The 22,812-nt window shown below is 44.0% G+C and overlaps 1 protein-coding gene across 2 annotated transcripts in view; it reads right to left on the bottom strand.

The window, feature by feature from the left end:
* Positions 1-22,812, bottom strand: part of WWOX (WW domain containing oxidoreductase) — an 879,648-nt gene that overhangs the window by 174,546 nt on the left and 682,290 nt on the right. The window contains exon 9 of one of the 2 annotated variants that reach the window (XM_084811939.1): positions 4,855-5,304. The exons of the other annotated variant lie outside the window; for it this stretch is intronic. Within the exon in view, the coding sequence (XP_084668065.1) occupies positions 5,278-5,304 (27 nt within the window). The 3' untranslated portion in view covers positions 4,855-5,277. Of the gene's footprint in view, positions 1-4,854; positions 5,305-22,812 lie in introns of those variants that run through there. 2 annotated transcript variants of the gene reach the window in all.

Below are 22,812 nucleotides of genomic sequence, written 5' to 3'. Positions count from 1 at the left end.
TAAATGAATTTTAATCTCCATATACTGTATTTGTGATGTTTTTAATCTTTGCAAACCACCCAGAAAGCTTTGGCTATTGGGCAGTATAGAAATGTAAATAATAATAATAATAATAATAATAATAATAATAATTCAGCATGGCCAATGTGGTCAGGGATAATGTAGTTGAACAACACTGGACGGCCCCAAGTTCCCCATCCCTGAGGTTCAAACTTCACTCAATGTATGGGGGGGGGGCATCATGGCTTCAGGATCTTCCCTCCTTATTAGCATCCATAATGTGTGCAGGGAGGGGGCTGCCAGCCATGATGCTGCATCTCCACCCACCCACCCATGTGAGTTCACTGAGCCGCATTCAAACAGCTCAAGGGGAAGGGCCATAGCTCACTGGTAGAGCACCTGTTTTGCATGCAAAAGGACCTCAGTTCAATCCCTGGCATCTCCAGGTAAGGCTAAGAAGGAATCCTGCCTGAAACTCTGGACAGCCATTGCTGCCGGTCAGTGTCAACAATCCTGGGCTAGGTGGACCAAGGGCTCAGTATAAGGCAGCTTCCCATGTTCCACTTCTGGTACTCTACTCAAAACAAATTGCTGGACTCACAGTTCTTCAGTACTAAGTCTTTTACACTTGGCTCCAGTTGGTGGATCTCAGGGTTCTAATAAAAAACAACAACAAAGTAAATCCTGCAAGCCTAAAGTCTATCCACCCCTGTGGCAAAGAGACTTAATTTCTTAATTAAGACATTGGAAATGTAACCTCTTAGAAGCTACGACCATCTACTCCCTCATCACTAAAATGTCTTGGAAATATGTCATCTATTAAGGCTTTGGAGACATTCAAGCTGCACAAGGTGATGGACCACAGTATTTCCTAATCTGAACAGAATCTTCCATCAGTTTTATGCAGGGATCAGGTTTCCTCCAAAAGCCCTGTGTGGATATGGATTGGACTAAAACAAGATAATCTTGTTTCTGTGTAAAGACAGCAGGTTCCATTAATAAAAGACACAGCTAGTATTACCGACCTCTGCTGTGCTGGCAAGCAAAGGAGACTTCAAAAAGATGAATTTCCACCACAGATATAACACAGCATAAACTTAACCTATTGAGGGCAGATGGAGAGCTTGCGCGTACTAAACATGCCAGCTGCTTAGACAGTGATAAGAAACTTCTTCAGCATTCTCCCAGTATATTCAGGGATGGTCTGCTGCGTTCCGAACTGAGCAGGTGGAGGTTGTACAGCATTTTCCTGCACGTGTAGTCCTGTGGGAACTCATTTGGTTATGGAGAAACTCTGTAAAATGTATAATCTATTAGCAACTCTTTTGACTGGCTGCAGCAGTAGAGACAGAGATGGGAAGCACGACCACTCCACTGGCTCAGCTGAGAGGCCAGCTGCCATTGGCTCCTCCATTCCATGGAATGGTTTCCATTCCATCTGGTTGTGATGAGGACAATTGCATAACCTTCCGAATGTGGCTTTCTTCACACAGAGCTTTTATCCTGCAATTGAGATTGCTCCGTCACGGAAGTTTGCGGGCTCTTTACATGACGCCATGACCCTCCAGGGCATCTCCTGCACTACATGCCCTTTGTTCCATTTTTAAATAGATCACAGATAATGAGCTACCAAATTACCCTGTTGTATTCCACTTGAGTTCCCTCTGTGAAAAGAGTAAAAGCGGCAATAACAGCAGCAAGTCTGAGGTCATCAGAGGGCATGTTCCTGGTGGTTCCACATGGACCTATGGCCCGGTTGGAGTACACCAGGAAAAGAGCCTTCGGTGTGGTGGCCCCCTTCCTGTGGAATTCCCTGCCTATAGAGGTCAGGCGGGTGCCAACATTGTGTTCCTTCTGGAGTCTCCTGAAGATGTTATTTCAAGAGGCCTTCCTTGCATGACCAGCCATGGTTTGTTAAATTCCACTTTATTGGTGTTTGTCTTTTAAAAAATGTTTTAACTCTTTTAACCTGCTGTTTTATTGTTTTACTGCGTTGTTCACTGCTCTGAAATCTTCTTATGTGGAGCAGTATATAAATATTGTAGATAGATAGATAGATAGATAGATAGATAGATAGATAGATAGATAGATAGATCAATGAAAAATAATGGAAGACTCAGATGCAGGAAGGAGGGAGAAAGGAGAGGGGGGAAAGGAAGCGGGTGAAAAAGGGAGTTGTGGTGATCCCGCATTTAAAACGGAAGCAGAAAGCCCTGTTTTATCTGCAGGATTTTAGGCTGGTGTAGAGATGCCCTCATGGGGCCATGGTGGCTTAGTGGTTAAGATGCGGAACTGCAGACTGGAAGGTCGGCAGGACAGCAGTTCGAGACCCGAGTGCCGCGTGACGGAGTGAGCTCCCGTCTTCAGTCCCAGCTCCTGCCAACCTAGCAGTTCGAAAGCAAGAAACTGCAAGTAGATAAATAGGCACTGCTTCGGTGGGAAAGGTAACAGCGTTCCGTGCACCTCGGTGTTCAGTCATGCCGGCCACATGACCACGGAAGTGTCTTCGGACAGCGCTGGCTCTTCGGCTTAGGAATGGAGATGAGCACCACACCCTAGAGTCGGACATGACTGGTTGGGGACACCTTTACCTTTTACCTCTTAGAGATGCCCTCAGTGCCTAAGGGCCAGGGTCACCATCAAGGATAGGCATGGTGGGGCACCTGCCAAGAGCCCACACCCCAGCAGGGGCCCACTGAAAGAGCCCTCTGAAGTTGCTTGTCCTCTTCACCTGCTTGGTCACCTGCCTCTCACTCTGGCCCAGGCAACAGCGGTGGTGAGAAGAAGCAGCAGCAGATGTCCCTGCCTACTTGATCCCTGGCTCTCTGCCTGCCAAGCAAGGAAGTGGTAGCAATGATGAGAAAGAGGATGAGGAGCAATAATAGCCGGTAACAATGGCAGCGAGAAGGGAGACTCATTGAGGGATCAGCCCCACTGTGGACGTCTTGCCCAAGGGCCTCAAAATCCTGGAGCCATCACTGCTAAGAGCCAAATGACATGTTAGGCTATTGATAGTTTTCCCTTAAACTGGACACTTTTATTTTGAAGAACACACAGCTGAGGTCCAGAATGTGCTCGTGATCCGGGGCCCACACCAGTTTCCTCGCTAGAAATTGTGAAATAAACAGCACCTTCAAGGGCAAATAACAGTGTGTGTGTGTGTGTGTGGGGGGGTGATTTCTGGCAGGAAACTGGCACAGGTCCTAAGGGAAGCAGAATTCCAAGGGAACCATGGGTGAAGGAACAAGCAGCAGCAGAAGAGAGCAGTTAAAGGCTGAAAAGAAGTGGGCTTAAAACCACACTCACACAGGGCCTATGTTTGGGAGGGAGCAGCTGTGTGTTGTACCGCAACACGGAAAGCTTACCTAGAGAGAATCCAGGACCTGCCATTCATCTCCCAGGCATTTTGCCAGTACCTGTCCTCGGATAGTTAGACTTTAAGGCTGTGTGTAAGAGTGTTAACCATGGTGTACACAGTCTGTGCTCTAATCACTTTTCAGCAGTTTGGTAGCACTAGCATTGACAGAATTCCTCAGTCTGATATCCTTTTCCCTCCCTGGTCCCTAAGAGATCAGCAGCCAGAAGTGGAATCACAGAGGAAAATGCGCCATCAAATGGGTGCCAATCTTCCCCGAGCTGCATTGCTGGCAAAATTAGCATTGCAGTATACTGCGTATTCCAGAACTATTTTTGGACTTTGCTGCAGATGGAATCCTACAAAGTTCAAGCAAAGTAACCAGAACCAATTTTAATCATGCTAATTCTCTTAAAGGAAAAAGGAAAGGACATGCCAGCAGCTCTTATATTTGCTTCAGAGAAAGTCGCTGCCAACAACAATCTTATCTTTAATATAGCCCATCTCCACATTTTCCAGGTTGTGTAGAGGTGTGTCCCCACGGGAGTGGGTGGCAAGGACACCTCAAAACCTCTGGCTGCTGTAGGTTCCACAGTTAAAATACCAGACTCAAATATCAACTGAAGTAGGGTTCACTTCAACTATTAGAATCTTACAATAGTTCATAAAAGAAATAAAGGTAAGTATAGAATAAGCAACCTTTTTCTCTATGGAACAGATGGATGTTGGTGTGGGCAGGGCTGTCACTGATAAGGGTTACTGCAACCCCCTACACTGTGGTGGCTGAGTGAGGTAAGTATGTATAGCTGGTTGGGAATGGCCCCCTGTCTCTTGCTCTCTTGGTTGGCTCTGAGGCTGGCTGTCTAGGCACTGAAGAATTGTAGGGAGGGGGTTCTTGAAGAGGCTTGGCTAAGGGCTGGGCTAGTAGCGGAGCCTTGTTTGTGATGTACCTGTTGATCTCTCCAAGCCCTTTTCAGCCTTTCACTATCCTCCTCCTAGGGTAAGTATCTCTTGGGGTTATCCCCTACTATACCGCCTTGGTGTCCCCTGGTCTCTCTCACCAGTTTCTCTCTGCTAGCTATCTCCCTCTCTCCTTCTGCCATCCTACTTCATTCCTTCTCCATCTCTCCTAGTTAAGCTTCCTCTGCACTTCCTTTCCTTCTCCTGCAACCTTCTCCTGCCATCTTCTTCCCTTCTGCCTCTCTTGGCCTCCCTAAGACGTTCAAGCTGGGGTTTAAATGTCCACACTCTGCCTCCAAACTCTGTCCCCTCCTTCCTGCCTTATTGATATGGCGTTTTATTCTGTTTTTTTTTTACCCTGGCTGAATGATATTTTAATGTGTGGGAGGGGGGTTGTTGTTGTTGTATTTTTGAATTTTTTAGGTTGTATTATAAATATATTATTGTATTTTTCTTTTTATACTTTTTGTTCTATAATTGTTTGTTCTTGAGTAGACATGGTCCAGAAAGATGGCTTAGAAATATTTAAAGACATATTTAAAGACATAAATCATTTGGTGTGTGTATTTAGCAAGATTCATTTTGTAAAAACATGTACACCTAAACAGACAAGAGTTATGTTTGGTCTGAACACAGCAACAACAAATTCCAAGTAGATGTGGAAATCCACAAACATTTAGGACGAACTTTGTACTGCACAATTTAAATTACGTATGCTAAGTTACTTCAAAATGGAGCTGTGTTTTAATATAAATCAGTAGTCCTACTTTCAAATGTTACACTGTCAATAGTATGAGTGGAGAAAAATGAAACAGTGGAGATATACTACTTGATAGAATATATCAATGAAACACTTGTCACCTGTTTTAAGCATGCTACATTGGAGAACAGAATAAGTGAAACAAATTTTGGAGTAATTTTAAAGACCTGTGGTCAGATTTGTAGGTGTGAGCTCCGTGCCATCACTGCAAGGTGAAAGAAATACAAGCCTGTAACGGGAAGACAAAAACAACAGGAAGGTACATGGTAATATGTGGTGTGTCGGATGTGTAACCTTATCTTACGTGGTTGATGGTCTTCCTGTTAAACTCTTCTGTGACTAACAGAGCATCAGTGCTAAGAAAAGTGCTGATTTATATATGGGGAGGTTTGCCTGCTTCCTTCCTACCTTCAAAACATTATAGTTCCAGTGCTAAGTTATAAAACATGAGTTCACTGTGCTGAACCAGACCCTTGGTCCCTGATGCTTCTCTGGCCTATGTGCTACACTCACTATTGCTTGCACTCAGACATACAAACAGACAGCACAACACAAATGGGTACCTTCCCCAGGCAAAACTTGTTGTGATGGCAATTACGGGAATGCATGAATTCATTCTGTGAATGTGCATATTTTTTGTTATATAAATAGCAGCCCAGGGAAAGCCAGAGTAGTGATGCTTTAAAGGGAGGCTTTAAAGGGGGATTAGACAAACTCTTGAAGGATAAGGCTATCAGGGGCTACTAGTCATGATGGTTATATGCTACCTCCAGTATTGGAGGCAGTAGGCCTCTGAAGCACAGTTGCTGGGGAACATGAGTGGGAGGGTGCTGTTGCAGTCATGTCCTACTTGTGGGCTTCCTACAGGCAGCTGGGTGGCCACTGTGGGTCTCGACAGGCCTTTGGTCTGATACAGCATAGCTGTTATGTTCTTGTGTTCTGAGTGGGCAGTGGGGAGGGGAATTTCATTCATTTTATTCTCTACTATGGTCCTGACAAACATACCCTCTCTGAACAGTGGTCCATAAGAACATAAGGAGAGCCCTGCTGGATCAGACCATGATTCCATCTAGTCCACATTCTGTTCACACAGTGGCCAACCAGCTGCCCAAAGGAAACCCACAAGCAGGACATAAGTGCAACAGCACCTGAGTTGGTGCAGCTTGGAATGGATCTCGGGGATGAAGTCCAGGGGCCCCACAGCCTAGGAGCTCCCAAATTGCCATCTAGGGAGTGGCAGGCAACGGGGCAGTCGCAAACAGACCTGCCATCAATCGGCCTGGCTGGGATAACACCGGTCATTGCAGCATCCTTCCATCCTCCTTCTCCTCCTCCAAATTATGGTCAGGGGGCAGCCAGCTGGGCATGAACATAGTTACAGATGCTCATTCGGTCTGAAAATACATTAACCTTTTTATTTATATTATATTTATTTATAGTATATTATCCTTTATTTATTTAGTCTGAAAATATAGTATCCTTTTTATTTATATTGTATTTATTTATAGTATATCATCCTTTATTTATTTATTTGTTTGTTTGTTTATAGTCTGAAAATATATTGTCCTTTCTTGCAATAAAAGAGTGCTTATTCCCAGTGCATGTGTTCAGCATCAGGGTGGCTTGTGGAGGGCTGTGGGAAGGCAGGTTGTACAGCCCTGTTCTAGTTAATCGGTATCATCCTGAAATCACTGGAGTTGGGTCATCATCACATTCACAAACACCTTGCCCACAAATGGAACACTGGAGATTTGGCCAGGCATTATCCGATATAGTTGGATTTAGATAGGGCAGCCTCTGCTCTCAGGTCTTGGCTGGCTTTCCAGCTGAGTATTCCTATTAACAGGGAACATCATACAACCCTCTGTAGCTCAAGTCAACTTAAGCCATAGGCATTTTTTGCTGACACCTTGCCATTCTTTTCCCTGTGCTATAACCACCTGGGTCTGCTGCTCACATTTCAGGTGGGCTTCTATCTACTAGCCAGGCTTATTCTGCCACAGATTTATTTATGCTACACTTAATTTGGTTTTGAAGAAATCCTCCTTCATGCTTTAAGCATTCTCTAAATATGTACCTGGACAAAACAAGCTCCCAATTCATGTTTCTCCATAAAGATTTATCAATCTGACCTGACAAGGCTGGGCCTTATTATCCTTTTGCAACCTGCACAGCTGCTCTGAAACACAGTTGTCTCCAATTATGCCCACACATAATGTTGGGGAAATTCAGCTTTGCAGCAGTAGCATGGCCTAGGTTTAATTTGATTTGACTAATTTCCTGAATCTTAGAAGAGTGCTTAAGGAATCCATTACCTTGCAAGGTCGGCATTTTCATTATTTGAATTTGGCCTGCGGAAGATACTCATCAATTTTGCCATGAATTAGAAGTTTTGCAGCTAACAGACTTACTCATTAACTGCACACACCAATCATGTATCATTTCACTGCCTAAAATATTTGCACTTGGAATTAATTAAGCTTCTTTTTGTAAATGATCATATGTTTCCTCTCCACTAAACACTGCCCATCTGATAATTGCCTAAACTAAAGTACTACTCTGGACCTTCCAATTTTATAGGCATATGCCATTTTGAAGTTATATCCATGTTTATTAAACCTGTGCAAATGCTGTTTCTACACCAATGTTTTTATTTTATTGTTCCTCAATCAGCTCTTGAAGGCTAGCAGGATATATTAAAAAGTGATGGTGGGAAGAAAAAGGTTGATGGCTTTACCATTTAGAATGGTAGATTTATAGAGTTAGAAGGTGCTTTGGGGGTCTTCTAGTCCAGCTCCCTGCCCAGTCAAATTTAATTTAATCAAATTTAACCACTTGAAGGTGGGATCCTTCCTCCTCCTGAAGGAAGATGATCTTATTTGTTTGTTTGTTTATTTGCCCTATACCCTGCCTTATACCACCTGAAGCTGGAGCTGCCCCCCCCCCCCAGTTATTAGATAAAGCTACCCAATTTGGCTGCCACTGATTTTTTTTTTTTTTTTAAACCATCAGGTTTACCGCCTTGACTGATGGGGAGTTCTGGAGAACTTGAAAGCTTGCACAGTATTTTGTGACCTTTAAGTTGGCTTAATGAAGGTATTATAGGGATAAAGATTTTGGGAATTTTCTTTTGGAAACTTTCTAGGAGACATTATTGTCATCTGGTTTTTCCTTTTGCTGTTCTTTTAGGAATAAAACTAGACTTTATGACAGAGATGGGGCTGTTGCTGAAAACAATTTCCTTGCATTGCTATTAGATCTCTCCTTGTAATCTTTAGTATCACTTACCCCATGAAGTGCCATCATCATGTTGGAAGTTACATCCCTCTCTCTCTCTCTCTCTCTCTCACACACACACACACACACACACCAGTGACAGCCAATGATCTTCAGCAGGAGTGAGGATCAGGAGATTAACAATGTCATACACAGGGTGAGTGATAGTTATGTGTTATGGAGGGGGGCGGGGATGAGGGTGCTCTTTTTGGAATCAGCCCTCTGTCTGCTGTAACATGTAGAAAACAAATAGACATTTTTCTATTGATTTGCACTCTCATCCTTTAGCTCCTTGCATGATGTATCACAAAACTACATGCACTCAGGGATGCTGGAAGAATCCATTTGGGGAGTGGACCTTGACACGTTTTCCCTGGTTTGACCCCCACCCCCCGGACTTCATTCCATTTTCTGGTGCAGAGCCCAACTCAGTCTGCAGTGAGTCAGGTGAGTTTGCAGATTTTTCCATGTTTTTTTTTAATTTGCACAGATTACATCTTGAATAATATGTGCAAATTTCAGTCACAATTTGTTCAAATTATGCAAATTTGCACAAATTTTGGCTGCAATTTGTGTAAATCTCTATTTGCACAAATTGTGGCTTGACACACACAAAAATATGCAAAATGTTCCTGGAGTTTTGGGGAAAAAAACAAGGCTCAGCCCGTAAATGCAAATCAAGTCAGGCATGCCACGGAACTCTGTCAATCCCAAAAAGAACCGAATTTCTCAGCAACAGACATCCCTGTGCGCTGCAGGCTTCCTGCAAAAAATACCTTATTTGTTAAGTTCATTTTAGTGGGCCACAGACTAAGTTTCTCTTAAGTGAATCACATAACTAAGTGTCTTGATGGACGTTCTCCAAATAACTATACTGCTCTTGCTCTCTCTCTCCCTCAGCCACCATTCTTTACACAGCACAGACACATTTAAGTCTGATCATGGGAGTCTCGATGCTAGAATTATTCATTCAGGGAAGCAAAAACTAAGATGAGAGAGAAAGGCTTTCTCGATAAGCTCATCACAGGAAAAACATAATGATATTCATAATATGGTTAAAGTACAAAACTTTAAGCAAGTTATACCAGATTCCTGCAATGTGCTTTGCCTACTGAGATTAATCAATCAACTGCCTCAAGTGGATGGGGGCAACAGAAGAGATGGTAGAAAATATTGATATCGTTTGTAAATGATGGGGCTTGCTTCTGGGTGCTACTAAATAACATTTGCTGGGTTTGAAATGTTTGTTGGGTTTGTATCAAATGGAGATTTAGGGATCCAGACAACAGATTTCTAGGAAACTGTATCCATTTTTACCTCCAGTGAAGTCAGTTGGATTCAAGATTTGCACTAGAGTGCTCAGCACAGGAAGTACAATGGCTGCCATCTTCTCCCTTCTCACAACAGTATACCAAGAGTCCCAGGAAGTACCTGGTACTGTTTCATGGAACTGTACTGCCTGAACAATCATGGACAGCATGGTAACACAATGTCATGACAGCACAGCGAATGGAATAACAGCACCATAGGAAGATTCCCAAGCATTTTTACAAAAGTAGGAAGAGACAGAACCATTAACGGGGGTTTTCGGGGGGGCGGTCTGATTCTGTCGGCATGGAGGATAAAACTGAACCAGATTGATGCGATATTTTGACATCCTTATGTAGGAATTCCTCATGGGGACCTACCATTGACCTTGTGCCATGACACAAAGGGATGAATTCAAAAAGGCCTCAATGCCAAGTGATATTCATATTAGCATGGGGTGCACTATCTAAAATAACAGGGTGTACAAATGCTCGGTGTTGTCCTTGAGGCACACAATACTTATCACTCTGGAAAAAAGACACTAAAATAGTGACTGGGAGAGTAAAGAGGTGGAGAGAAAGCAGATCAAATCAGAAAGCAGTGAAAGCTTGGAAGAATTTGTATAGGTTTAATTCCACAAATTTGTGGATGACAATAATAATGGTCTTTATAGGCCAAGTGGTTTAGAGAGGCATGGAAATTGAAAACATACCAAAACTAATGCTTTCTGAAAACAGCTGGTAAAATGTTTTCGGCTTGTGAATTACAGTGGTCTTTTGCTTCTGATAATGAGTGGCAATTGCACTCTAATGCTATTTCATTGATTTCTATTCCAGTTCAGCTCCCATGCTGGGTTCAGCCTGGGTATCAAACTACAACTAGTATCAGCTCACCATAGGAAAGCCTTAGTGTGGAAGCTTAGACTTTTCAGGAAGACTTTTAATAGAACTGAAAGGACAAGCAGTTTCCTTCTATTGACTTAAAGACACAACAGAATTAGTAACTGAATGGAGCATCATAGACATACTGAGATACCTTGTTTGTCGTAGATTTTATAGCCCACCACTGCCTGAAAGCGCAAGACAAAAGACCACTTTTACAGATAATTTTAATAAATTGGTGAGTATGCATTATCCTGCTCTTGTGAATATATGTGGGGCAGATCTATATTAGGGTCATTTTCTTTCCCCAGGAAAACCTGGGAATTTGTAGCTTGGGGGCAGGGGGATACCGCTGTAAGGATTCCTTGCAGAAAATTTTCAACAACTCACCAAACTACCAATCATTCCCATGGTCCTTTAAGAGGTACCATAACAAAAATCATGCTTGGCTTATCTATTTCTTACATCATTATCCCACCTGTTCTCCAAGGAGCTCAAGGCAACCTATAGGTCTCCCACCTGTACGGTAGATCTGAGGGGTAGTGACTGGTTTGGCCCAAGGTCACCCAAGACAGCTTCATGGCTGAATAGGGTTTTGGGCCTCAGTCTTCCAAATACTAGTCAACCACTCTAATCACTACACCACACTGACTGTTCTCCACACTTGTCTTTAAAATGGGTGGAGGGCAGCTTATTGCAGAGTAAATGAATGTAACTTATAACAAGCAGAGAAGAACATGAAAACAGCCATGTTGGATCAGACCAAGGGTCCATCTAGTCCAGCATTCTGTTCACACAGTAGCCAACCAGCTGTCGATGGGAAACCCACAAGGACATGAGCGCAACAGCACCCTCCCAGCCATGTTCCCCAGCAACTGGTGTACATTGGCTCACTGCCTCTAGTACTGGAGGTAGCACATAGCCATCAGGACTAGTAGCCATTGATAGCCTTATCCTCCAGGAATGTGTCTAACACCCTTTTAAAGCCATCCATATTGGTGGCCATCACTATTAAGGATACCGTGGGATGTTGCCTGTAATCTTGCGTAAATGGCCACTTAATGGCTGCCATTTGCATATATGGGGCTTTATGGAAAAGCCTGAGCCACCATTTTTATGCAAAATGGCAGCTCGGTGAGGGATCCGGTGACCGCACACTGTTTGCCGGGCACCCACGGACTGTACGGTGAGCAGGGGCAGTGGCCAGTGGGGGTCCAGTGAGCAGTGCATGACCTGGACTAGGGTGAGTTTGCCCATCCCTAATCACTATGTCTTGTGGAAGTGAATTCCATAGTTTAACTATGCGCTGTGTGAAGAAGTCCTTCTTTTTATCTGTCCTGAATCTCTCACAAATCAGCTTCATGGGATGACCCCAAGTTCTAGTATTATGAGAAAGGGAAAAGTCTCCCTATCCACTTTCTCCACACCCTGTATCATTTTGTACTTTCAGACATCAGTTATTCATACTTTAGTTACCTCCAGATTAGACTACCATAATACACTCTATGTGGGGCTACCCACTGGAAAAGCATACGGAAACTGCAACTGGTGCAGAGTGTGGCAGCTAGATTGCTGGTGAGAGCCAGTTGAGTTGCACAGGATGCTGGTTTGTTTCTGGGCTCAATTCAAGATGCTGGTCTTAACTGATAAAGTCCTAAATGGCTTGGGACCTGGGTCCCTTAAGGATTACCATAGAACTCCCATTCTCCCTGATGCCTGGGAATGATGGCAGTTGTAGTCCCACAACTGACTTGGATTCCTGCATTGGGCAGGGGGTTGGACTCAATGGCCTTGTAGGCCCCTTCCAACCCTACTATTCTATGATTCTATGATTCTAACATCTGTGGACACAAGGTTGGAAAAGCCTGGTACAAGATGAAGCAATCTTTCCTCCTTCTCACTGAGGCCAAGTAAATTGGAGAACAAGTAGTAAGTCTCACAGCAGCAAGTTACTGAAATTGTCCTCCCCGCCCACCCTACAACATTCTAACTTCCTAAAGGCAAGTTACAAATGCCGGAAGCACACCCTGTAAAGCTGGTCTGAAGTGCTCTGGGATTAACTATTCTCCATTTGCATAGCTCTGAATTTAATGTAGTACTTTCCCTCCCCGAAATTGCACTTATTTGATGAAACACAAAATCCTTTAAAAGGGTTTCCTATCCTAAACCAATTTGTGAAGTTGGAGTGTGTGTGTGTGTGTTTAAAAAATCTATAAAACATTAAAGAAATTAAAGTGATAGGCACATAATTAGATTAATTATTCATATCTTCCAAGTCTCTAATTCTAATATATAACAAAAAGATTAAATATCCACTCAAAGGATTAAGCGAAAAGTCAAGCAGCAGCAACACATCTACATTACCTTGCTGTGCAAATTGGGGAAAAAACTAATTAATCTAAAGTTACAGTCAAAAAATAAACTGGGTATCTATTCCCACTCAACATGGGTATTGAACAGACATTCCGTTGATGTTTCTTAGGCACACAGTGAAAATCCATCCTTTTCCCGAAACACAGATAATATTATATTAAAACAGCCCCATTACAATTGGGGGAAATTAAGTCTCAGTGTCAACCTATAAAATGAAAGCCTAATGTCTTTCTAATTGCACAGATAAAGAAACGTACAAGTAAGTAAATCTCCCTAGTAACTTTCAATCTGTGGGTGTTGCAGTGAATGTCCAAAATCTGGTGAATGTTGATGTTTGTATGTGAACGCTGAAAATCCCTGATTAAGTTTATGAAGCCCAGAGAGAGAGAGACAGACAGACAGACAGACAGATTTTCAGTTTTTCAAAGATACAGAAGTGAATGCTGACAGTTGCATTTAGACGGCTGCCGACTAGGAATGGGGAGAATGCTGAAGTAGGGGTGATCACCTAGATGACTACCTCTGATTTAAATATAACAAGGAGAATCAAGATGTGCAGCATAGCTCACCATGAGTTTCTGTCTACTCCCAGCCTCAATCTTCTTGCACACACCCTTGTACTCTGCTGTGTGTTGCTACTACCTCCCTCTACTCCACAGGGGAAAACCCCATGTCTTGGGGAAGAGCGGTGGGTAGCAGACAGAAGTGGGCCCCAGTAGCTCCAAAAAGAGAAACTTGTTGGGCCTCTCCTTCAGTGGGAACTGGCACTTTAGGCATCTTTTCCTTTTGGGGATAATGGGACTAGGCCCCATCATACCTGGCAGAAATAATTTAGCTAGTACTGTTACAAAAGGGAGCCTAAGCCCTGGTACGTACTTCAGTCAGCTCCAGAAGCATGCAGGGCTGCAGTCAGGTTTCCAGAGAGGGAAGGTGGAGGATTTCATTTGGTCCACATTAGGAAGTGAAGTGAGCTGATTTGCACCTCCCAAACGAATGTGTGGTTCAGGATCTAAATATCCTTCCAATTCCGCACTCCTCCAAAACTGCAAAGCAGTTGCCAGCTTAAAAAAAGCCCCAGACTATCAAAATGCATGTGGAAATGTGCATTTTAGGATAAAATGTGTAGTAGTAGTAGGAGCCCCTTCATGGATCACTGCCTTGTTGTGGCGAAGGGGCTTGCGTAACTCAGTGAAGCCATAAGCTATGCCGTGCAGGGCCACCCAAGACGGACAGGTCATGGCAGAGAGTTCTGACAAAATGTGGTCCACTGGAGAAGGAAATGGCAACCCACTCCAGTATTCTTGCCAAGAAAACCCCATGGAACGTATCACAAGGCTAAAAGAGATGACGCCGGAAGATGAGCCCCTCAGGTCGGAAGGTGTCCAATATGCTACTGGGGAAGAGCAGAGGGTATTTCCAAGTAGCACCAGAAAGAGTGAAGCGGCTGGGCCAAAGCCGAAAGGACACTCAGCTGTGGATGTGTCTGGCGGTGAAAAGAAAATCCGATGCTGTAAAGAACAATATTGTTTAGGAACCTGGAATGTCAGATCAATGAATCAAGGTAAGCTGGAGGTGGTCAAACATGAGATGGCAAGATTGAACATCGACATCTTGGGAATCAGCGAACTAAAATGGACAGGCATGGGCAAATTTAATTCAGGTGACCATCATATCTACTATTGTGGGCAAGAATCCCTTGGAAGAAAGGGAGTAGCACTCATAGTCAACAAAAGGGTGGGAAAAGCAGTACTGGGGTACAATCTTAAAAATGATAGAATGATCTCAGTACGAATCCAAGGCAAACCATTCAACATCACAGTAATTCAAGTCTATGCCCCAACCACTGAGGCTGAAGAAGCTGAGGTTGATCGGTTCTATGAAGACCTACAACACCTTCTAGAACTAACATAAAAAAAAGATGTCCTCTTCATTATAGGGGATTGGAATGCTAAAGTAGGAAGTCAAGAAATCACCGGGATAACAGGCAGGCATGGCCTTGGTGTACAAAACGAAGCAGGACAAAAGCTAATAGAGTTTTGCCAAGAGAACATGCTGATCATAGCAAACACTCTTTTCCAACAGCACAAGAGGCGACTCTACACATGGACATCACCAGATGGTCAATATCGAAATCAGATTGATTATGTCCTTTGCAGCCGAAGATGGAGAAGCTCCATACAGTCAGTCAAAACAAGACCTGGAGCTGACTGTGGCTCAGATCATGAGCTGCTTCTTGCAAAATTTCAGCTTAAATTGAAGAACGTCGGGAAAACCACTAAACCAGTCAGGTATGACCTAAATCATATCCCTGATGAATATACAGTGGAGGTGAGGAATAGATTTCAGGGATTAGACCTGATAGACAGAGTGCCTGAGGAACTATGGACGGAGGTCCGTAACATTGTTCAGGAGGCAGCAACGAAATCCATCCCAAAGAAAAAGAAATGCAAGAAAGCAAAGTGGCTGTCTGATGAGGCTTTACAAGTAGCTCACGAAAGAAGGGCAGCGAAAAGCAAGGGAGAAAGGGGAAGATATACCCAACTGAATGCAGAGTTCCAGAGAATAGCAAGGAGAGACAAGAAGGCCTTCTTAAATGAACAATGCAAAGAAATCAAGGAAAACAACAGAATGGGAAAGACTAGAGATCTCTTCAAGAAAATTGGAGATCTCAAGGGAACGTTTTGTGCAAAGACGGGCATGATCAAGGACAAAGAAGGCAGGGACCTAACAGAAGCAGATGAGATTAAGAAGAGGTGGCAAGAATACACAGAAGAACTATAGAGGAAAGATCTGAATGTCCCTGACAGCCATGATAGTGCGGTCACTGAACTTGAGCCGGACATCCTAGAGAGTGAAGTCAAGTGGGCCTTAGGAAGCATTAGTAACAAAGCTAGCGGAGATGACAGTCTTCCAGCTGAGCTATTTAAAATCCTAAAAGATGATGCTGTTAAAGTGCTGCATTCAATATGCCAACAAATCTGGAACACTCAACAGTGGCCACAAGACTGGAAAAGGTCAGTTTACATTCCAATTCCAAAGAAGGGCAACGCCAAAGAGTGTTCAAACTACCGCACAATTGCGCTCATTTCACATGCCAGCAAGGTGATGCTCAAAATCCTACAAGCTAGGCTTCAGCACTATGCGAACCGAGAACTACCGGAAGTACAAGCGGGGTTTCGAAGAGGCAGAGGAACTAGAGATCAAATCGCCAACATTCGCTGGATCATGGAGAAAGCAAGAGAATTCCAGAAAAACGTCTATTTCTGCTTCATTGACTGCGCTAAAGCCTTTGATTGTGTGGATCACAACAAACTGTGGCAAATTCTTAAAGTGATGGGAGTACCAGACCACCTTACCTGTCTCCTGAGAAACCTGTACGAGGGTCAAGAAGCAACAGTAAGAACCAGAGCTGGAACAACCGATTGGTTCAAAATTGGGAAAGGAGTACGACAAGGCTGCATATTGTCACCCTGCTTATTTAACTTATATGCAGAGTACATCATGAGAAATGCCGGGTTGGATGAATCAGAGGTCGGAATTAAGATTGCTGGGAGAATTATCAACAACCTCCGATATGCAGACGATACCACCCTAATGGCAGAAAGCGAAGAGGATCTCAAGAGCCTGTTGTTGAGGGTGAAAGAGGAGAGTGCAAAAGCTGGTTTGAAACTCAACATTAAAAAAACTAAGATCATGGCATCTGGCCCTATCACTTCCTGGCATATAGAAGGGGAAGAAATGGAAGCAGTGACAGATTTTACTTTCTTGGGCTCCAAGATCACCGCAGACGGTGACTGTAGCTATGAAATTAAAAGACGCTTGCTCCTTGGGAGGAAAGCTATGGCCAACCTAGACAGCATAGTAAGAAGCAGAGACATCACCTTGCCGACAAAGGTCCGTCTAATCAAAGCTATGGTTTTCCCAGTAGTAATGTATGGCTGTGAGAGCTGGACTATAAGGAAGGCTGAGCGCCGAAGAATTGATGCTTTCGAACTGTGGTGCTGGAGAAGACTCTTACGAGTCCCCTGGACTGCAAGGAGGTCAAATCAGTCCATCCTAAAGGAAATCAACCCTGAGTGCTCATTGGAAGGACAGATACTGAAGCTGAAGCTCCAATATTTTGGCCACCTAATGCGAAGAGAAAACTCCCTGGAAAAGACCCTGATGCTGGGAAAGACTGAAGGCAAAAGGAGAAGGGGACGGCAGAGGATGAGATGGCTAGATAGCATCACCGATGCAATGAATATGAACTTGAGCACGCTCTGGGAGAGAGCGCAGGACAGGAAGGCCTGGCGTGCTATGGTCCATGGGGTCACGAAGAGTCGGACACGACTGAACGACTGAACAACAACAACAACAAGTAGTAGGAGTAGAGACATTTCTATACCGCCCGATTAGCCAGAGCTCTCTGGGTGGTTTACAAAGATTAAAAACATCACAAATACAATATACAGAGATTAAAATATATGTATGTATGAAAATGTCGTGCCATGAAATGCCTATAAATGTGCATGAAGTGTGTCTTTTAGGATAAAATGCAAATGCACTTTTGTTCAGATCCTCCCCATCCCCCCCGAAACAGATTACTGTATGGAAATAGGACAGAATGGACTTATAAATAAACACATGTAAAACTGACATGGACCAAAAATAGTCTGATCTGCTGTTCCCTACTTGCAGCCCTGCAAGAAAAAGACAGAGGCAACCAATTGTACAAATCAACACCTTCACAGAGGGGCTGTCTTATTTGTGTGATTGTGTTGATCCTTTCTCAGGCAGTTGTGAATGATGGGGAACATCCCCCACATCGAGGAACTGGTTGATACCATTGGTAGCCCCAGGCCCAGCGTCAGCACATAGCACCCTCGCACAACTGTTGGGGCAAAAGAGCCCCAAGGAGGCCCATAGCTGCATTTACACCTGCCCTAGGTGGCAGGTCTGTACAGGCTGGTGGGTCTGAGACACCATTTTAATACCCTGATGTGGCATCTCTCCAGAGCATTGTGCTAAGATGGTGGCTCAGTCCCAGCTGCACAGCACTGATTACAGTGCTGCTGCCAACCAAGCTTATCAGGGCCACTGCCTAGGAAGAGACCCACAGAGGGCATGCTGCAGAGGCCCCCTCAGGCCTGGAGATGGCTCTGGACATCCCCTCCTGGTAAGTAATAATTTGAGGACCACAAAATGCATAAACTAGACCATTGCTTTTGCTGGAGGAACATTTATTATGTATTCATTCATTAATTCATTTAACCAAGGAGGCTTACATGGTGGTCCTCCTCTCCATTTTGTCCTCACAACAACCCTATGAGGTAAGTTAGGCTGAGTCAATGACTGGCCCAAAGTCACCCAGTGAGTGACTTTATGACCAAGCAGGGACTAGAACCCAGATCTCCCACATCCCAGTCCAACACTTTAACCTCTACACCCCACTGGCTCTGTTGACTTTGTACGCTTAAAGAATACTAGTAGAAAGGTCGCTGCACATAAATCCAACAGTGCTGTGTATGCGTGTGTGTGAAACAGAGAGAGAATGAACATGAACATGAACATTCCAAATCACAGAAGGAAGGTTTGGCCCAAATCAATTGCTGTGAAGATAGCCAAAACTTTAGTGAAATGGGGGGGGGGGGTAAGATGGAAAGTAAATTAATAAGCAGTAGATGCTTTAGAGTATAATTATCAGAAAGAAAACACTTTGTTTAGCATACTTTATGTTAATGGAGGGCTAGGAAGGCCCACTGTGCATAATTTAGCTGAACAATTGATACAACATTTTAATACTTAGATAGATAGATAGATAGATAGATAGATATGATTACAGGTACAAGGAAAAAAAGAACAAAACACAAGAGAGATCATAATAAGCACACGTGAACTCTGAAGGCCTAATTACATCACAGGGGAGGGTAAACAGTTACTGCTGATTCAAGCAGAAAATTGGGGTAATTTGTAAACAGGTAGAGCTTCTTTCCAGGTGCACCAGCATGCGTTGTGGACAGTGATGTAGAGATCCTGGAGTGAAAGACTTCCATCCACATTAGGAGCAATATATTTTACTCCTCTGCACTTTGGAAGTTCAAAATAAAAACAGGGCCCCATTGAAAGTAAAAAAATTTTTTTTTAAAAAAAATCCCCGTTTCAGAAAAGCAAGGAGCTGAATCCTTAAAAATGTGGCTCTGGTTCCCATTCACGTTAATCATTGCATGTTGCTGTTTTCTTAGATGCTAACTTGAAAAGAAAAGAAAAGAAAACTTGGGTAACCAGTTCAGCAAGGGAATCTATCTCCCTTTGAAGGGTATATTCAAATGTTACAAGAAACATGGGGGTGATGCTGAAAAGGGAAGACCTATGTCAAATTCCCCACACCCCTTTTGTCTGTGCATTTCCCCACCCACACCAGCCAGTAATGTGGAGCAAGGGCAGGGAAACGTTTAGCTTCAGAGTAATTTGGAGTACATGAGAATGACCGTGCTGGCTGAGAATGATGGGAGCTTCTGTGAGAAATTATTGCTAGGACTGTTTAGCTTAGAAAAAAGGAGAGTAAGGGGAGACATCATAGAGGGGTACATAATTATGCATGTGTGGAGAATGTGGAAAAGGAGACATTTTTCTCCCTCTCTCACAATGCTAGAACCCAGTGGGGTCATCCCATGAAGCTGATTGGTAGGAGATTCAGGACAGATAAAAGGAAGGGCTTCTTCACACAGTGCAGAGTTAAACTATGGAATTCGCTACCACAGGATGTAGTGATGGCCACCAATTTGGATGGCTTTAAATAATTAGACAAATGCATGGAGGAGAAGGCTAACAATGGCTACTAGTCCTGATGGCTATACGTGACCTCCGGTATCAGAGGCAGTGAGCCTATGTACACCAGTTGCAGGGGAACATGGGCAGGAGGGTGCTTTTGCACTCGTGTTCTGCTTGTGGGTTTCCCACAGGCAGCTGGTTGGCCACTGTGTGAAGAGAATGCCGGATGAGGTGGACCCTTGGTCTGATCTTGTATGGCTCTTCTTATGTCTTCTTTCTGCAGACAAACTGGAGAGGGTTCAGAGGAGGGCAACAAAGATGATCAGGGGACTGGAAACAAAGCCCTATGAAGAGAGACTGAAAGAACTGGGCATGTTTAGCCTTGACAAGAGAAGACTGAGGGGAGATAGGATAGCACTGTTCAAGTACTCGAAAGGCTGTCACAGAGAAGAAGGCCAGGATCTCTTCTTGATCATCCCAGAGTGCAGGACACGGAATAATGGGCTCAAGTTACAGGAAGCCAGATTCCGGCTGAACAGCAGGAAAAACTTCCTGACTGTTAGAGCAATACGACAATGGAACCAATGACCTAGGGAGGTGGTGGGTTCTCCCACACTGGAGGCATTCAAGATGAGGCTGGACAGCCATCTGTCAGGGATGCTCTGACTTGGATTCCTGCATTGAGCAGGGGATTTGACTCGATGGCCTTGTAGGCCCCTTCCAACCCTACTATTCTATGATTCTATGATATGATATGATATGATATGATATGTCCTTATGAGTTGTCTCCCAAAACATCTGGAAGGCTGGACTATATGTTAAGGAGGGGAACTGGAGAAACTCAATACAAAATGTTGCTTTCAGTGGCAACTTTATATTTTTGGCAGTTTTGTTCTGTCCAATTCGATCTGTGCCAGCACAGTTTCCTGCAGCACCTACTGCAGCTCTCAAGTTTTATCAGATGTAAAGATGGCAGGCCGGCTGCATGTTTCATTAAATTCAGCCCAGCCCTGGCTCTGTGTGAACGCTGCAGATCAGCTGCACATGACGTCAAATTCAACCCAGTGCTGACTTGTGGTAAACCAGTCATATACAAAAGCTCTTGATTTCAGGAAGCTATGAAGACATTCTGAAACACTTATGTTTTCTGGTGGAAAATATTAGAGATGGGGGGGGAGATGCATCCTTAGTTTTAATCTATACTGGCATGTAGACTCAGACCAGCCCTTAGTAACTGGAAGCCATTGTTTTCGTAGGAAAATAACAGTGACTGGAAGTGATCACTCACGAGAGTGTGTGTCATCATCTGATTAAAAAAAAGGTGTTCCACCACATTACTGTACAAGGAAGGTCATGTATTGAAAGAAGGAGAGGTGGTGGAGAAAGGGACATACCTACATGCATCGTCCATTCATTATTTATGGCTGTAAGGAGTCGGTGCCCTGGAATCAGCGGCATTAAAAGCTATTTTAATTTGAGCTATAATTCTTTTTTGTGCTTTCAGCAATTGACAGCTTCTCGAATAAACATTCATTTGGGAGTGCCAGATTAAGGAAAGTGGAGGGCTGGGGGTGGGGAGGGAAGCAAAACCAACACAATCTTACTCCCCACTCCATGCACACTCTTCCTGGACGATCCTTGTACAACCCTCTGCCCACTTAAATAGTATACGTTTGATTAAGTGCAGATGTACTCAGCAGCTTGCATATGTGGTTAATTTGCTCTGAATTTCCATGCTGTATTATAACGCTAATGATCACTAATAACAGACAAACCCACAGTTTATTGAGTAAGTAATTGGAGACATTATTATTTTCACCGCACAAAAGGGGATCAGGCTGACCAATTCAAGCTGGCCGATACAATAAATAATGTGTAAATCAATCTCAGCGGCAGCAGCACGATCCACTTCTTTGCAAAATGATAGAGATTGATGGGGGGGGGGGCTCCACTTGCTGCTACTGCTAGGAAATAAAGTCAATAAAAGTCCGTGTTTGAGAGGCAAGAGGTCAGGTGTGCAAGTCAGTTTGATTCTGCTGTGAAACAGATTTTGCCACCTTAGTACACGGAGTCAGGTGGCCTTTCACTTCTGCTCTCATGTAGCAGGCATTTCCCCCTGGAGGGCCACATTCCCTTGGGTAATGATTTCGGAGGTAGGTGGAACCAGAGTCCAAAATGGGCATGGAGAAAGTGGGCGTGGTCACCCCACACTCACACACACACACCACCCTCATCCATCCCATCCGCAAGCTCACACAAATAGGGATGCTGGAGAAATCCACAACTGAGTTAAATGGCTTCGGATTGCTATGAATTTGACCCACAGATTCCACAGTGGACTGGCTATTCCCAAGTTGCACTGATTCTGCAGGTTTGCAGACCAAGTTTTTTACTTTCCAGAATTTTACGCAAATTTAGTTGAGAAAAAATACATAAAATTAAAAAACAAAACAAAAACCACTAGCCAAAAATGTGCATTCCCCCCACAGGCTAAAGCAAGAAAATGCACATGGGGGGTGCACATTTTGGGGGGATTTGCGCATTTTGCATGTGCGAATTTGCGCAAATTCGGGAAATTTGAAAAAATCCGATGCTGTCAATGAGCAGACAACTGAACGAAAGGCACTTGACAATCCATGAAACACAGATGGAACGGATTTTACAAAATCTGTACATCCCTGCACACAAGCACATCCCCATTTGTCCATCATCAATTCCTTCTCTTTCACTCACACAACATTAATATACATGCAGATATACATATACCACATTCACTCCAGTGGTAGGGGGAGGGAGGGTTCCCTCAGCACAAATAGCAGGCACGGAGGGGAGGGCAAATCCAGAGTGAGATAGGTGTCAGGATGGACACTGAGCCCATAGAATCCCAGAGTAGTTCTGATTCTGAGGAAGAGGAGTTGCTCCTGGGAGAGAAGCGCGCTCCTCTTTCCCAGGGCCATCAGCTGACGGAGATTCCTCCCACCGGCATTCCTAGCTTAGATAGCAGTCCTGGGAGTGACAGAGCGCGGGAAGCAGACTTGATGGACGCGCGACGCCGACGCAGAGAGCAGCGCCAAATGGAGGGCGCAGAAAAGAGGCGTAGTGCCCGGTTGGCGCGCAAACAACGGGTGTGCCCAGAGGATCCAAGG

This window comes from Heloderma suspectum, chromosome 8 (assembly GCF_057233095.1).
Source record: "Heloderma suspectum isolate Gila_16-S chromosome 8, 16-S_ref, whole genome shotgun sequence".
Classification (NCBI taxonomy): Eukaryota; Metazoa; Chordata; class Lepidosauria; order Squamata; family Helodermatidae; genus Heloderma; species Heloderma suspectum.
Note: the sequence above shows the minus strand (reverse complement) of the source record. Positions and strands in the feature narration are given on the sequence as shown.